At 39.1% G+C, this 16,269-nt stretch overlaps 1 protein-coding gene across 2 annotated transcripts in view; it reads left to right on the forward strand.

The window, feature by feature from the left end:
• agmo (alkylglycerol monooxygenase) overlaps positions 1 to 16,269 on the forward strand; it is a 56,848-nt gene that overhangs the window by 17,362 nt on the left and 23,217 nt on the right. For both annotated transcript variants that reach the window (XM_085366668.1, XM_085366667.1), the window contains exons 4-12: positions 1,075 to 1,178; positions 2,317 to 2,412; positions 5,671 to 5,737; positions 5,926 to 5,991; positions 7,778 to 7,857; positions 8,260 to 8,394; positions 10,463 to 10,579; positions 14,038 to 14,120; positions 15,296 to 15,401. In XM_085366668.1, coding sequence (XP_085222794.1) covers positions 1,075 to 1,178; positions 2,317 to 2,412; positions 5,671 to 5,737; positions 5,926 to 5,991; positions 7,778 to 7,857; positions 8,260 to 8,394; positions 10,463 to 10,579; positions 14,038 to 14,120; positions 15,296 to 15,401 — 854 coding nt within the window. The remainder of the gene's footprint in view (positions 1 to 1,074; positions 1,179 to 2,316; positions 2,413 to 5,670; positions 5,738 to 5,925; positions 5,992 to 7,777; positions 7,858 to 8,259; positions 8,395 to 10,462; positions 10,580 to 14,037; positions 14,121 to 15,295; positions 15,402 to 16,269) is intronic.

Genomic DNA, 16,269 nt, shown 5'->3' on the forward strand with positions numbered 1-16,269 from the left:
TTCACTTCAGGGGTGGTCATGAAGTGGTTGACAAAGTTGCCTGACAACAAGGTTCCTGATTTGAGTTTTCTATTCTGTGTGAAGGTTGCATTGTAGCCACACTAGGGGCATGCTCAGGTTAATTGCTGCTCTAATTTGGCCATCTGCATCAGCTGTGACAGGTTTCAGGCTGTGAAAGTCTTAGATGAAGATTGACTAATCAAATGTAGTCAATGTTGAAGTCCTAGGAATTCCAAAGAGTTGGCGAACCTAGACAGAAAAGATATGGGCATGTCTTGATGAGACAACATTTAGATGAATGAATAATAATAATAATAAAACAATATAAAGTGCCGTTTGAGCCAATTCTAAGCGTAGGTTATTTAATTTTCAACTACCCAATTGTGACCACATTCACACATCCTAATGCCTAATTTAACTCAAATGTAATCGCATTACACAGCAAGGCTGCCATATGAAACTCAAACCTAATTTAATCGCTGGGGCTTTTACTATAAGGAATATATTACCATATATAGTCTGCATATAGGGTTATGTGGTTCTGAAGTATTTGAAGGTTACTATTCTCCTTGTACAGCAGCAGAAGCCAAAGTAGCCAGGAGGTGCCAAAAAGCACAGACCAGACGGGGTGGTCCGGAAACGATCTGGAGATCCAGTGAAACTTAACAAGCATGTTCCCTTTGGATGTTAAAATGAAGTGTAACACAGATATTAATGTAGCAAGTATCACAACACAGCAGAGGAATGTAAACTGGAGCACTGGGACATCAAGCTGGACGCTAACCAGCTGCAGCCAAATACCCCCATAGTCATAATAGCCTGAAATCCCTACCCCCTTATGACCAGCAAGGCTCAGGTCTCAGGTTTTCTTCACAGCTGGCCAGAAGCAAGGTTAAAATGGCTCCTCCTGGGGATAAAAGTGTATAGTTGCTTATTTGGGGATTGGGCAGGGTTTGATTGGCATAAATCATTTGTTATACTGAGAGGCTTTAAGGCTAGTGCATGAATTGTATATAGAGGGCTACATGGCTGCTGTCTAATCTTTAACAATGTGTGTGTATGATTGCTCTTCAGAGGTTGCTGTCCTTTGGGCTGCTCACCAGGTTCATCACAGTTCAGAGTACTACAACCTTACCACTGCCCTCAGACAATCTGTCACCCAGCCGTTTACCTCATGGGTAAGACAATATTCATTCTTTTAAAGGATGTTTCAAGTGATAGCCTTTGTTTTAAACACACAGATTTTTTTTTTCTAATAGAACAACATGATTGCATTCAAACATAAGTTACAGTATTAGACAGTTGTAATTTGAAAAACGAGATTCGGCTAACTACAGTAACTAGCTATCTCCAAAGAGTCTCTCATTCCACAGTCAAACTCCAAGTCCACTGTAGCAGACTGCATCTTTTACTGCTTGTGGTGTAGAAACCTGCTCTGAGCTGGAGGGCCACTCTAAACAGAACCTGTGCCAGGTGCAGACCTGTACAGCTGCAACGTAGAACATGGACTACCACCAGTGCCAGCAGTAGTTTTAGGTTGATGAGATGATGACTTCACTGAAGAGTCAGTTGATGTCATTGTGACATACGTTTTTAATTTAAGCCTGGGTGCATCAAGTGTCATTGCTAACAACAAGAATACAGTGTAATTTCATGGGAAACATTGGATGATGAACGACTGAAATATTGTCTGCATATCCAAAACTTGATGTTTTTTTTTTTTATTTCTCTGCACCATGGAGCTGCCTCATTGTCCAAAAACAATGAAAAAGAAATCTAGTCACACTTTAGTACTAGATAACTTGATTCTTCTGATCACAGTGGACTTGGAGTTTGACTCGTTTACTCAAGTGCAATCCAACTGCTGTAAAGACTCTTGACCACCAAATCTGCCCAAAATATGTCCCTAACAAATGGACTCCTAATATATAACGTCTAATATAAAACACTTTGAGGCAATTGACTATTGGGATTTGGCGCTACATTTAAAAATTGAAATAAATGACAATAGATGGAATAGAAATATTAATTTAAAGTGCTTCACTTAAATCTTTGAAAGCTTCAAGACTCAAATCTCTGACTGTGGAAAGAGTTTTATTCAGTTTTGAATAATAAACACTTAAACCTACAGGACATTGTTACCTGGATTGTTTTACTTTTGTTTAACATAGTCAGTCAGGAAAATAATAAAAGCATCATTTAGCAAAAACAGGCTTGTAGTTCCACCTTATTGGAGCAATAAACCTGTGTTATTGGGACTCTGTCACATTGTACTCTGGTTCCATTAGATTTCTGTTGAAATCTTTCTTTCTTCAGGTTTTCTATTTGCCGATGGCTCTGGCTGTACCTCCATCCATATTCGCTGTTCACATACAATTAAACCTGCTCTACCAGTTCTGGATCCATACTGAGGTAAATGCCAAACAGGCTCATTCAACAGTGTATGTGTTTGTTTTTTTTTGTTTTTTTTTCTGTGGAAAAATGCCAAAACAAGGACCTGATTTTAATACTAACCCACGGTAGTTTTCCATATTCTTTGCTTACGTTTTCACTAGGTGTGTATTTATAAGAGATTTGGTGTCAGTATATTATAAATATGACACTGTTTCTGTTTAAAGGTTTGGAATGGCATTTTCCTATAAAAACGACTCACTTGTTATGTTTTTATGTATATATATTTTTCCCTTAAACTGAATCTAAATCATTACTGACTCTGGATGTATGTCGTCATCAAACTGCATTTCCTGCCTGGTTGAGTGGTTGCTTGTAGGTTAATAGTCATTTTTCATGGAAGATCTAGAGTTGTCTGCAAACACCTGCTACCTACTTTCTGAGGAGTAGTGAAACTTAAAAAAGTGAAACATTCCCAAAAAGGAGAACGTTTGCCTTCAGAGTTAAAGTTGCAATATTTTTAAATTGTTTTGTTTGCAGCTGTAAGAACAGCTGTTACTTTGAAGCTAAATATTTTAGTGCATATGTAAGAATTCCTTTTCTAACAATAACGAAATTTCAATGAGGTACAATTAAGTGCTGAAATGAAACGTTTTTGCATGTTATATTTGGTTCTACAACAGACTCTAAATGCCTTCAGGCATTTTTGAGCAGTTATTTAGAAGCATTATCTAAATAGACATTAAGTAGTCACCTGGCTATAGACATTGGATGTTGAGAACTGGCAGATAATCACCTTACCGTTGGGGAATTCTTCTGCAGATTTCAATTCAGGGTAGTTTTTCAAAGTTCTGTTTATCTATGGTGACATAATGTCTGGAAAAATGCTTATATGTCAATTATTCAATGGCATAATTCAGTAACATGGCTGCAACTTCATTGTTTAGTCAAAGAGGTATAACACCTCTATGATGCAATTATAAAATATTTTCAGGCAGCATGTAGCACTACCAGATTAGTATTACCTGAATTAATGTGGTTGTTGTTTAAAGAATCAATAGGAAAATAAAATCTGTAAAGTTGTCTGTCTCTCTGTGCCAGTGCTAATCTGTCTGTTAAGCCAGACTTTTGTGGACTCCATGTTGCAGTGGAGCCTGTATTCAATAAAAAATAATGAGATTTTATGAAATATTCCAAACAGAAGCATGACCATTCTGTCTGCCTTTTAAAGTGACTGAGAGTATCACTTTTACAATCCCCACAATCGTTAGAGGGAATGAATGGATTTGGAACGCCCTCGATCTTTTAGTGCGCTATTAGTGAGAACAGTCGTAATAGTCACAATTTTCTGAGGGATGTAATTTATGCCTTCTCTTTTTTTTTTTTTTTTTTTTTTTGATGTCATAGAATTTACTGGCTCACTATTCGCTGCAGCTTCAGAGCTGGAGTGAAGTGGTGGAGACCCCTTTCATTCAAGATAAAACTCTCACGCTCTGCTGCCAGGCGCAGCCATTATGTGGAAATAATGAATCGCAGAGAAATTCTGTCCAACCACGCACATTTCTCCGTCTGTCATACTGATGTGATCCATCGAAATATGACTTGCAACCAAAAGAGAAACATGAACTGTGTGAAATATGCTCAGTGTGACCTCTTTAATCTATAATGACTCACGGAGGAATCAGTTTGGTACCTTCCAACAAGAAATGAATAAGAAAATGTATTCCTGATGGTTTAAACCTCATGGGTGTTGGACTAGACTGTGTGTGTGTGTGTGTGTGTGTGTGTGTGTGTGACAATGTCTTTAACCATTGTCAGGAGTTTTCTGCTATTGCCACAAAGTCTTTTTTCCAACACTGTAGTTGTTGTGCTAACATCACCATAAATAATATTATTTATTGGAGAAATTAACTCTTTTGAGTGTGTTAATCAGGGCAACAAATGTAATTATGGATGTTATGAATATTTGAAAGTGATTCTGACAGCTATAGTAAGGCTTCCAACAGCAATTTGCTGGAATATTTAACTTTTTTTAGTACTAGTTTAGATTTAAAGTTGCCCAAATTATTTCCATCGGCCAGTCTTGGTAGCTGGGTATCGGCCCGCCAGGACCTCTGCTCCTGGCCGCCGCCTGGCTCACAATGCACCCAACCCCTATGGCACCTCCTGTGGGGTCTCTCTCTTAGAGATAGGGTGAGAAGTTCGGCAATTCGGGAGGGGCTCAGAGTAGAGCCGCTGCTCCTCCACGTTGAAAGGAGACAGTTGAGGTGGTTCGGGCATCTGACAAGGATGCCTCCTGGGCGCGGTGTTCCGGGTATGTCCCACCGGGAGGAGGCCCTGGGGCAGAAGGAGGCCCTGGGGCAGACCCAGGACACGCTGGAGAGATTATATCTCTCAGCTGGCCTGTGAAGCCCTTGGTGTTACCCCGGACAAGCTCTAGGAAGTGACTGGGGAGAGGGCGGCCTGGGCTTCTCTGCTTAGGCTGCTGCCCCCGGAACACAGCCCCGGATAAGCGGAAGAAGATGGATGGATGGATATTTCCATTGGTCAGAGAAATGGTTTTGCCAATTGAAAACACTAGGGCAACAGTTTTATTCAAATTCAAATAAAGTTTCATCATTCCACTATTTAATGTTTGTTTCTTAAGCATCCACAGTTTTCAAGAAAATTCATTGTGATCATTGACAGTTTTCTTTGTGGTAGCTACATGAATACTTCTGTGCTGCCACCATCAGACCAGTTATACCAGTTGCCTTCACTTACAGTACTGTAGCATTCCTGCTCTCCAGAAGATGAAACTTCGTGAGTTTACCCACTGCAGCAAAAGGGTTTTCTGTCCACTTCATTCCAAGCAGAATTGTTATTGCATGTAAAGTAATATATATTTGGTACTATTGCTCTGTTTTGGGACCCCCTGCGCCCTTCAACATACACACAGGTGTTAATGACTGCAGACATTACATTGAGATGACTGAATGGGACCAGATGGAAGAAGAGTGATTATTCTAGTGTTTCGACAAACAGGCAGTTGGACTAGTGGCAATAACAGCAACAACTGTTTCATTCTGGTTTCTCTGGGAGATGGAAAATAATAAGTTAGGGTTACTGTCTGAATTTTGTCTTTACTGGAGCATAAATGAAGCAAATAGGACAAAAAGAAATTAAACACGTCAATGCTGTCACTGGGAAACCAAGTAAAGACGGTTTATTTGTATTTTAATTTGTATAAGGAAAATGAAACTTTATTACTTTAAAGTTGATTTTATATCTTTCTTCCAGTTAATCAGAGACCTTGGACCTCTGGAGTGGATCTTGAACACTCCAAAACACCACAGAGTTCATCATGGTAAGAGGACGGTAATTTTATCCAACCTTACGCTGTTTACATCAAACATTGCATAAGGACTGAAAGATTGAATGAGTAGACATGTTGGAGATGTTTTATGGATCAGAGTTAATTCTGAAAATGTTTATATCTATCTATCTAAAATGTGAATAAGTAATACAGCAACCTCACGAATGTAAACTCAACAGGGCGGAACCTTTATTGCATTGACAAGAACTATGGTGGTATTCTGATTATTTGGGACAGATTATTTGGTAAGTCATTTGTATTTGCTTCTTATTGTTTTTCTTTTGAATGCAAGTGAATGTACTTTATTTATGACAGTGTAACTTTTAGTCTGTGATGGCATTTGTAGAGTGTGACAGCTGGATCACCACTGAGTTGTATCAACATTTGTATCTGTTCTAAAATAATAAAATTCCTACAATGGGATTAATTCTTAATGCCACCAGTGCTGCCCCCCACATCTGTTTTGTGCAAAAGGCAAATGGTTCTTCTTGCACTGACTATACCATTTATAGCTGCTGTTGACATGCATTATTTTTAGCCACACAGACCTCAAATACACAAAACTGCATAGTAACCCTTGCACGGGAAACTGTATTTCTATAGATTTTTTCTAAAATTTGAAATCTGAACTTTCCCTTCAAAGATTCAAAGCATTCAGGTGAAATACTTTAATTATGATCAAATTTCTGTATGATGGACTTTCTGTACCATGAAAGTCTTCCAGGTGTTGTTAGTTTCTCCTGTCTGTGATGATCTTGATTACTTGAGTTCAGAACAACTGAAATTCTTTGGTTTATGAAGATATTTTACCTCTCATCTGATTTTCTTTAGTTTCAAAAACTATTGGAGACCCCTATTGAGGTTGTCCCTTCGGAGGTGGTCCTGAGAGTGATTGTGAGTCTACATGAGTGAGGCTGTGAACCCAGGCATGGGTCATTATGCTCACAGGAGTAAAGATGTGGAGTCTGAGACATTGCCATGCCACACGGCCATAAAAGTTAAGGTCATCTGGTTCAAGGTTTGAGTGGGGATTGAAATGCCTGCAAAGGGATGTCAAGACTGTGACTTATAGGTGGGGAATATTTGGTGTCGTATGCTTCAATTTGGTGATGATGGCTCACAGTAGAAATAGATGGCCTCCTCTCAAATTGTTGTCATTGTCCAAAATATGAATATTCAGAGGCACTCCTCCTGAAATACCTGGGACTCCATCAGTTTTTAGAACCAAAGAAACATCACAGATGAGAAGTGAAACCTCTTCATGAACTTGAAAAGAAATCCTGTTCCTTTCAACTCAAATGCTTAAGACTACCGTGGCCTACATAACTGAGAACATGCAGACATACCTGTGATGCTTGGGCTTGAAAAATTAAGGTATCACCCAATACTACAGTGATGAAAATAAAACAGTTTGCCACAAATGTCTGTGCAGGGTATCTGTTTAAATCATGAGAAACACACTTCTCTGTAGTTGATGGTGGTTTTATAGATGTTGAATAGATGTTCCTGGTGTTTTTATAGTACCTTATTGTTTTTAGGGTATATGTTCAAAGAAAAGTCAGTTTATGCAAAGGATACTGACTCAAAGGAGCGTTTCTACATTCCCTTAGTAGCATTTTCACTGTTAAACTGGAGGCCGAATTAACCTTTGTTAACCATTGTCTGTCACTAACCCTCTCAGAGTTTTAGCATCTTTTAGTTCATTTTCGTTTTACACTTCAGTTTTATTGTCTTGGTCAAGTGAACAACAGATAAAATCAATGAAAAGCTGGTGAACGTGGAGCATTTAGCAGCTGGGTGGAGGGACAAATAGCTTAAAGATGAAGAAAATGCTAATAACAATAGAAACATGTGATTCATTTCATGTTTGTCTTTCTGGTGACACGTTTTCTTTGTTGGATATTTAAACATCTTAAACTTTTAAACCTTAATGTATTACCTCAGGTTTTAAGAATAAATAACAGGAATAGAAGTTTGAGTCATTTATTCACATCATTTTGTTTTGCACACCGCTATTCATACCATCCCCAGGTACCTTTGCTCAAGAAGCCAACCAAGTCGTGTACGGCCTGGTTTTCCCCATCAAAAGATTTGAAATCCTCTATGTGCAGGTTAGTCTCATCTTTCATCATTGATGTGGCTACCACAAGTTGGCGATTGGTCAAGCAGCTCACCTCCATCTGGGTATAAACACCTTTGGTAGATGAGGTGTGAGCTCATGTTTCCCTCACTGGCCGAGTGTCCATTTTGTAACCATAACATTATGACTCTACTCTAAACAAACTGCCCAGTTGAGGTGAAAGACGCCAATAAAATGTAATGCCAGGTGGATGTTATGATTATTTTTGCTGCCATCACTGTTGGCAGAGCACTGCATGAGCAATGTTCTGCCCAAAGAAAATAGAAACATTCATTCTAGGATTATTGCTGTTCCTTTGTTAGCATTCATCAGTTAAATGTAGTGTTTGATTATGTATTAATGTCTAATTTGGTTGTATTTTTTTCCCTTTTAGTTGCATTACTACTTGTATTTGTGGAAGAAATCCAAAACCTACAAAACTATCAGCAACAAACTGTCAACTTTCCTCAACGGTCCAAGTTGGAAACCTGGTAAACGTCGGCTGGGTGACCACAATGACAATCCAAAGGTTTGCATCATTTCTAAGGACAAAATGCCCTCATGCTTCATTACCCATCATTTTGACAGACACAACACACAGGCCTAAATGACTCAGAGCATTCCTTATTGAAGGACTCGTATATTCTGCCAGTTTTACAAGAAACTGCCACATCAAATAAAAGCTGCAAAGCCTTTGTAGAGGCGACACAATAAGTTTAGTTTCACTGTCTTTAAACACAGTCTGCGTGAATAAAACCACTTGCAGTTTAGCGTAAATGTGCATGTGTGTGCGTGACTTTGTGTGTATGCAGAAAGAAATACAGGCTCCAGCTGAATGCCCCGGTGGTTAGCTTTGAAATAACGCTGATGGTGTCGCATATTTAGTTCCCTCATGCTTCAGACTGCAAAAAAAAAAAAGTCCCCTTTGACTTTACGATTAAATTGGCTCTTTAAACCCAGCAGGGTAATTCTAAACATGGTCAGAGCTGGAACTTAACTGAAATATCTTGAAAGGCTTTATGTAGGCGGCTACTTCTTGATATCTGCTGGTGAAGGAAAGAGGAAAAAGAGGGGAGTGAAAGAGGAAAAAGGGTTCAACGTGTTTCAACTCTGAGAATAAGCAGAGCAGCAGACTGGAATATCTACAGGGTTGGGGATGGGATTTTGAGGGGGAACCCACATGTGATGGTTTGGTTCCTCAAAATCCTGGGAAACCCCTGAATGAGAAACAGGCATTGCTGATTAGCCAGTTATTTTTCATTCCCATAAAGTCCTCAGGGCTTAATTACTTATTGTCTTGGACAGAAGGGAAAAACAGGTCAAATGACTCAGGGAATTCTTACAGAAGGACTCAGATATTCCTCAGTGTTTAAGGGAAACCGCTGCACCCAATAAATCCTGGATGACTTTGTAAATGGAAAACAACAAGCTAATTTTCACCAGTTCTGAAATTCCACTAGTAGGATGCTAAAGAAAGAAAATGTCTTTTTGAAGAAAGGCACATTGGGTGGGTTTACAAGTTTGTTTGTTTTTTTTTTTAATTAAAGTTTAGCATCTTTTCCTCATCTTTATCATACCCTTTTGTTTTGTTTTTCACCACCAGCATGCAGTGTTTATACATGGCATATTCTCAGAGTTAGCCACTGGGTGCAATTGCATTCTACAAATGGCATTTTCTTTGTTTCTGTTATTACTGGTAGAGAATAATTTTGCCATGCATGACTCAGATGATTTGCTGGAAATGATTCATGCACATATCTGAACATGCTGCAAAATGGTGACATGCATTTAGAGAAGAAAGTTTGGTGGTTGCAGACGGTTTCCTTTAATCCAGTCTGTTAACCTAATATGAGACGACTGGACCGCTTAGCTCGTTATTTGTTCAACAGATTCTGTTGTTGTTTATGTTCTGTTGCATGTCATAGTACCCTTAAAGTCGTCTTTTTCTTTGTCCAATGGGAGCTATGTGTATCATTTTAAGGCAAACTAGCGTGAGGTGTAGCAAATAATAAAACCTATATTGACCTAACACCCTACATCTAATGTTATTAAAAATTAGCATAGCATTGCTGTCAGTACCTGTGTGTCAAATGTTAAGGAACATGCCTCAAATGCCCAAGCATGCAGTTGTACAGGGGTACGTTGCTTGGGCATGGGTGACTATAACTTTGTTTGTGTAAACATAACATCTGAGAAAATTTATTGATTATCAATCTGAAATTTTTAGACTATTGTGATAATGCCACAATCATAAAGCAGACATGTGTTGTTGTTGTGTGTGTGGACGAAGAAGCCTGTGAATAGTCTTGGTGCATGTTCTATCATCATTTGAACTATTTTAACTATTCACAGGCTTCTGTGAATGTGGGGTAATGTGTCACTGGTTAATGGCTTCAGTTGTTTTTTGAGTCAGAAATAATAGCATACATGATGTTTTTAGAAGATTTTTTTTGTACTAGTTTTGAATTCAAATGACAGCATGACATTAAAACTGTTACCATCAGGGTAAAATTAGTATTTAAGCCTTGTTGGCTGTGAGAAACTGTTCAAAAATATCAGGGTTCGGGGAATTAAACATGTTTATTTTCCATTCACAGGTTACCGGAAAGGAAGTGCCTCATAATCCCAGCTGGTCACTGCCTGTACAAATTTATGCAGTCATACATTTCCTTTTGGTGCTGAAGACTTACCATGATTTGTTTGAAAACAAGATGGTATGTATTTGTCACATTAGACAAAGTGATTGTTATTAAACTTTATTTGGAGGGTGACACTTCAGCTCCCTTCATAGAGTTCTTTAAATTCCCTTTTTTTAGTTGGATTTGTCAGATATATAGGATTAAATCTGGGGTAGCTTAGTCTAGACTAACTACTGATTTGTTTAGGCTACTGTAATCCCTCAAAGTATGACAAGGTGGTCCAGAGTTCCCAATTTAAGACTGAGTTTACGTGTTTGTTTTCCAACACTGATTCATCCAGTTATCCAGTTTGTTGTGGCTGGTCCATAATGGAGCAGAGTCCTCTACTTAGCCAGCAGAAAAAGACTAGCTGTGTCTAACATCATGACAGAATGACGGATCAGCATTCCCCTTTAAAGCAACCTTGTCTATTATTTTCCACCCAACAAGCCAAAAGACCCCCTTCCTCCTCCTTCAGGAAAAAAAAGAAAGAAAAGAACCTCCCCAGCAGTTATCTTTGGAAGGATTTTTTTCCCCCAGGCACAGTTTTGGTTAGCCAGAAAGAGCTGTCACACCAAACCTCTTCAAACTCTAAATAAAATGCCCTGTCTTCTCTCCCCCCCTCCCCCCCCCCCCCCCGATTGCTACCTCCATTGGGGCTCTGTTAGTTGTGGTCACCTCTCACACACACCTCCTCTCCAGCATCGAGGGATCCCCTCCCTTTTGGCGAACGAAACACCAGCTGGTGGTCCAGCAGTGAACACAAACGCCTTAATTGTGTCGAGTCAACCATTTCCCAAACCAAATAGCCTTCAGGATGCAGCAATCAGACTTGGAGGGAAAATAACAAAGTGAGCTCCTTGGCCCAACAATAAATCATGTCACTCTTATGTATTTATACCCACATGTTCGCTAGCTGCTTATTTAGCTTGACAATTGAAGACACGCTGCCGGACAATTTATGTGCTTTGTGTTAATTCGAAGCCATGAAAACATGGCTATTTCAAACAAGTGAAGCTACTCTTCAATTACATCATCATCAGGCCAGTGTGTATGCTTTACATGTACGTATTTTAAACGGTTATTATTAGAGGCAGTGAGGGAAATTGACCATCAGAACTTTTTCTCATTTAAAGTATGTTTGGGCATTTCTACCCAGCAGACCAAAAGTGAAACACACACACACACATGCACAAACACAGGTTTTGCTTTCACTCTTTTGAAGTTTTTGCAAATTACCGAAAGTACAAAAATATTCACTATTTGAGCAAAAGTACTGAGCTTCACTGGTAATCTCTGAATTAAGGTGTTCTCAATAGCATTGCCACAGGTGTATGAAATAAAGCAATAAGTGCACTGTGACTTTACAAGCAATGTTCTAAAGAGCTCACTGAATTATTTTGCTAATATAATAGGATTCACTGATGCAACAAGTCAATTTTTGAGATTTTTACTCTGCTAGATATTCCACGATCAGATGGTGGTATTGTGAAGTATTTCAGAACAGCTGCAACGCAGATTGTAAAGTTGAAGAGTGCATATAAGAGTGCATGTAATAGTTACCAATGCTCTCAATAACTGACTTAATAACTACAGACTCCCAAACTGCCAGGCATTAACATCAGCACAAAAGCTGTACGCCAGAAGCTTCATGGCATAAAGTCCCATTTGGAGCCTTATAAGTGAAAGTTTTTTTTTTTCTTTTTTCCCACCACAGTACATTTCAGATTTTTGAAGGTAGACACATGAGCATGGGGGCATTTCTGACTGTAAAATCAAGAGCTACTATAAGCTCATTGGCTAATGAATCACACAGTAGAGCAAGCCCTGCTTTTTTCCCCCCATTTGAATCTAATACAGTAAGAGTGCAATCAGTTCTACAAAATATAAAATGCTGAGACTACTTTACTTTAGAAGAGAGGTTTATTCAGATGTGTGGTCACTTTGGATGATGTCGTTTGTAGAGCTGTCCTTGTTACTTTACATTAACAGGTGTGTTATTTTGTTATCCCATTTAATGGTTTGCTGGAAACACACTCTCCTTAAAATAGTTCAGTATAACAGGAATCATGTTTACTTACCTGATACCTGATTCATTATTACATGTTACTGGCACTGTTTTTTTTTTTTTTTTTTTTTGGTTTGCTTGTTTTTTCCTGTTTGATCAGTCTTCATCAATAATGGCCTGGGTAATTAGTTAATTTGCTCATCTCAAGAGACAACATAACACAATCAGTCCTTACAGTGTTGCCACCAGATGTTAACTGTCATTTCCGACCTCTGCTGATATTGCTACAAGTTGTCAGTTGATCACTTGAAAAATTACCATGACAAAAGAAGCACAAAGTGTTTCTTTAAAAACTCTTGGAAATGAAATGTGAGTTGATGACACTTAGGGCTTTATGGAGGAATTTCTCTCTAGTGTAGTGTCTCAGCTGCATGCCCCCTGGATGATAGAAAGACAAACAAACAACAACAAGAAATAAAGATTAGGTTACTAAATACATCTGGTCTGCTGAGCCTCTCGGGTTATCAGACACAGAAAAGTTCACATAACCTTTGATATCAAAACAATTCTCCTCTCATTATACGCTTACCAAAAATAATGGTATCCATAGCCCTTGAACTCCATTGCAGTGATTAATCTGCCTTAATAAACTATGAATGAAGGTCACCCTAGACTGTCAGTCCTTCACAGATGGACTGAGCTCAAATTATTTCCTTGTCTGATTCATGGAAAGCATTATTGTATCTGTGTTCCTGTAAGAGGCTCCTGGTAATATTGTGCTTATGGCAGCTTATGGGTTATGACTTGGATAAACGTATAGAAATACAGTTTTATTGCATCCTGTTGATGGGTTGATTTTTGTGCTGGCAAGCGCGAGCCCTCTGGGTATTTACAGCATGGGAGCAGTCAGTGAGATTTGGCTGTTAGACTCTGTATTGAGTGTCAGAGAAATATAAACCAAAGCTGACAGCCCACAGCATCCTCAGGAGACAATGGCTTTCCAACGGCTGCCCTTAGCCAAGGCCATAGGTTGGAGAACACAGATTAGAGCGTACGTTACTCTTTGTGTTTATGCAAGTCTGTTTGTGTGTATGTTCCAAATAGCTTGGAAAGGTCAGTGAGAATCTGCATTGGATTTCTCCTCCAAAGTTGGTTGTTTTGGCTCCATTTAGGGGATTCAAACTACAGTCTCTTCAACTGTGGTCAAGTCCCCTGTCAAGACCCATCTGGGATGATTAGAGCGTCTATGTAAACTAGGCATGTCAGTGTAAAGTAAGAGGCAGCATATCGTGTGTGCCAGTACACTTATTCCGAAGGTCAGACATGTTTTGGTTGGCATTACAGCTCTGCGGTTTATGACTGCTCTCCCAGTAAGGTCTCCTGTGATTGTAACTTGACTGGCCATGATATTGATTTAAGGGTTTGAATCTAATGTATTTTTTCCTGACCGCATTTCTCATGGTATGCAAATGTATCTCAATCCTAGATACTGTCCCAGTTAACTATTCTGGGTATGACTGGCTACGTTCTGCTCACTCTCACGTCTCTGGGGTTCCTCATCGACCAGAGGTACAGTACAGATATTTCTTTATGGATTCATTTTCAAAGAGACTTTTAGAGGATTTAAAAATTAGACTAAACAGTTAAAAATGTCTCGGGGAGGTTAGAGAAAAGCAAGACTGAGAACTATTCTGGCTTTGGTAGAGGTTCTCAAGCTTTGAGTGGCAATCATCCAAAGACTGAATTTGAAGGAATACAAAATGTGGAGTGTTAAAATTAGCATTGAAGTAAAAATGCCAAGTTGATTGTACTTATCTGTTTAGATTTCTTCAGTTGTTCTTTATTCTCCTCTGAGCTGCTAATTCCTAATAATGTATTTGCATCTTAAACTCAATGATTCTGAAAATGGCTTGCTTTTAGACAGTCCAACCTCTTTTGGGGTCCAAGAACGAATCAAAGAAAAACTCTCAAAGAATCTCTGGGAGCCATAGGTCTTTGCCAGCCCAGAGTTAAAGGTCTGAACATTAGTATTAATATTACTGTGGGGTGGTCAGCAGTATGTACCCTTGTTTTCAGTAACTAAACTATGAACCTTGCATTGAATCATTTCATTTCTCTTCATTGTTACCAAATAAAACTCTGCATACTTAGCTTGTGAAATTCACTAAAAGAAACAGAAACAAGATAAAGACACACTCCTACTATACATGCTTTGTTGTGAGTGAATATAAGATTAAATTCAGTTGACGCAAGTACCACAACACTGGAGCTGACTTCAAAGTGGGGCGACCGTGGCTCATGGGTTGGGAAGCGCATCTGTAACCGGAAGGTCGCCGGTTCGATCCCCGGGCTCTCTGTCCTGGTCGTTGTGTCCTTGGGCAAGACACTTTACCCTACCGCCTACTGGTGTTGGCCAGAGGGGCCGATGGCGCGATATGGCAGCCTCGCTTCTGTCAGTCTGCCCCAGGGCAGCTGTGGCTACAACCGTAGCTTGCCTCCACCAGTGTGTGAATGCGAGAGTGAATGAATAGTGGCATTGAAAAGCGCTATATAAATCCAATCCATTATTATTATTATTATTATTATTATTATTATTATTATTATTATTATTATAATATATCTCAAACCAAATCTCTCCTCATCAACTCTATTTGATCAGCACAGGAAGTTGATATTAGCTCACATTAAAATATAATTATTCCATCTAAGTGATGCGTTGTTGCTTAATGTGTCCTTATATTCAGGCCATCATCGGCTGTCTTGGAGCTATTTCGCTGTGTCGTCATGATGACATTGCTGAGGTACAACTACATGAAGCCCCTTGCACCTTCACTGGCAGTGCCTACAGAGGTAAGTGCAACTGTAATGTGTGGAGTGCAGTTTAAAATAGGCAGCAGGACTTGAGATTTTCTTTTCATTCTACTTAAATAATAAGCAAATATGTGTGCCGTATATGGAAGATGGAATTGGTGTTCATATCTGGAAAGTGAAGCCAGTGCAAAAGTACCTTAAACCTGCATTTAAAAAAATAGATGGGCTGATATTTTATATTATAAATAATAAATATATAAATAATAAATAGGTGCGCAGGGAAGAAAAAAGCCCTTACACTTAAACACATCTGTGAGCTCTGTCTTGAGAATTATTTAATCCATGTTGCTAGTTGCAAGTCTTGTCTTATGCAGCATGATAATGCAATTTAGCAATTCTAAGCACCTATTATTGCTGGTGTACAGCAGGTGACTTGGAATGTAGGACACACATATTAACAAGCATACAGTTCATGGAAAAACTCTGTTCGTTTGCTTTTTTGGCACTTTTTTTATGATTATTAGACATAACTTGTCTAGGACTGCCACGACAGACACTATAGGCAAAAGTATCGGGCCACATCTCTTAATCTCTGAATTCAGGGGATTTCATAGCACCTAGCTATGAAGTTTGCCTTTGCAAACATTTGTGAGAGAATAGGTTATTTTACGGAGCTCACTGAATTTGAGTGTGGTATTTTTAACAGATGCCACCATTGCAACAAGTCAGTTTGTGAAAAGTCTTTAGATATTCCATGATCAACTCTATGTGGTGCCAGGAAATTGCAGCTCAGCTTTAAAGTGGCAACCAACCTAAAGTTACAGAGTAGGCTCGCCGTGTGCTGAGGCAGACTGTGCATTAGTCGCTAATGCTTTGCTGAGTCGGTCACTGCAGCGCTCATAACTTC

This window comes from Diplotaxodon limnothrissa, linkage group LG11, assembly GCF_057381915.1.
Source record: "Diplotaxodon limnothrissa isolate DT_005_m linkage group LG11, D_limnothrissa_male_GT1.1, whole genome shotgun sequence".
NCBI classification, from domain to species: domain Eukaryota; kingdom Metazoa; phylum Chordata; class Actinopteri; order Cichliformes; family Cichlidae; genus Diplotaxodon; species Diplotaxodon limnothrissa.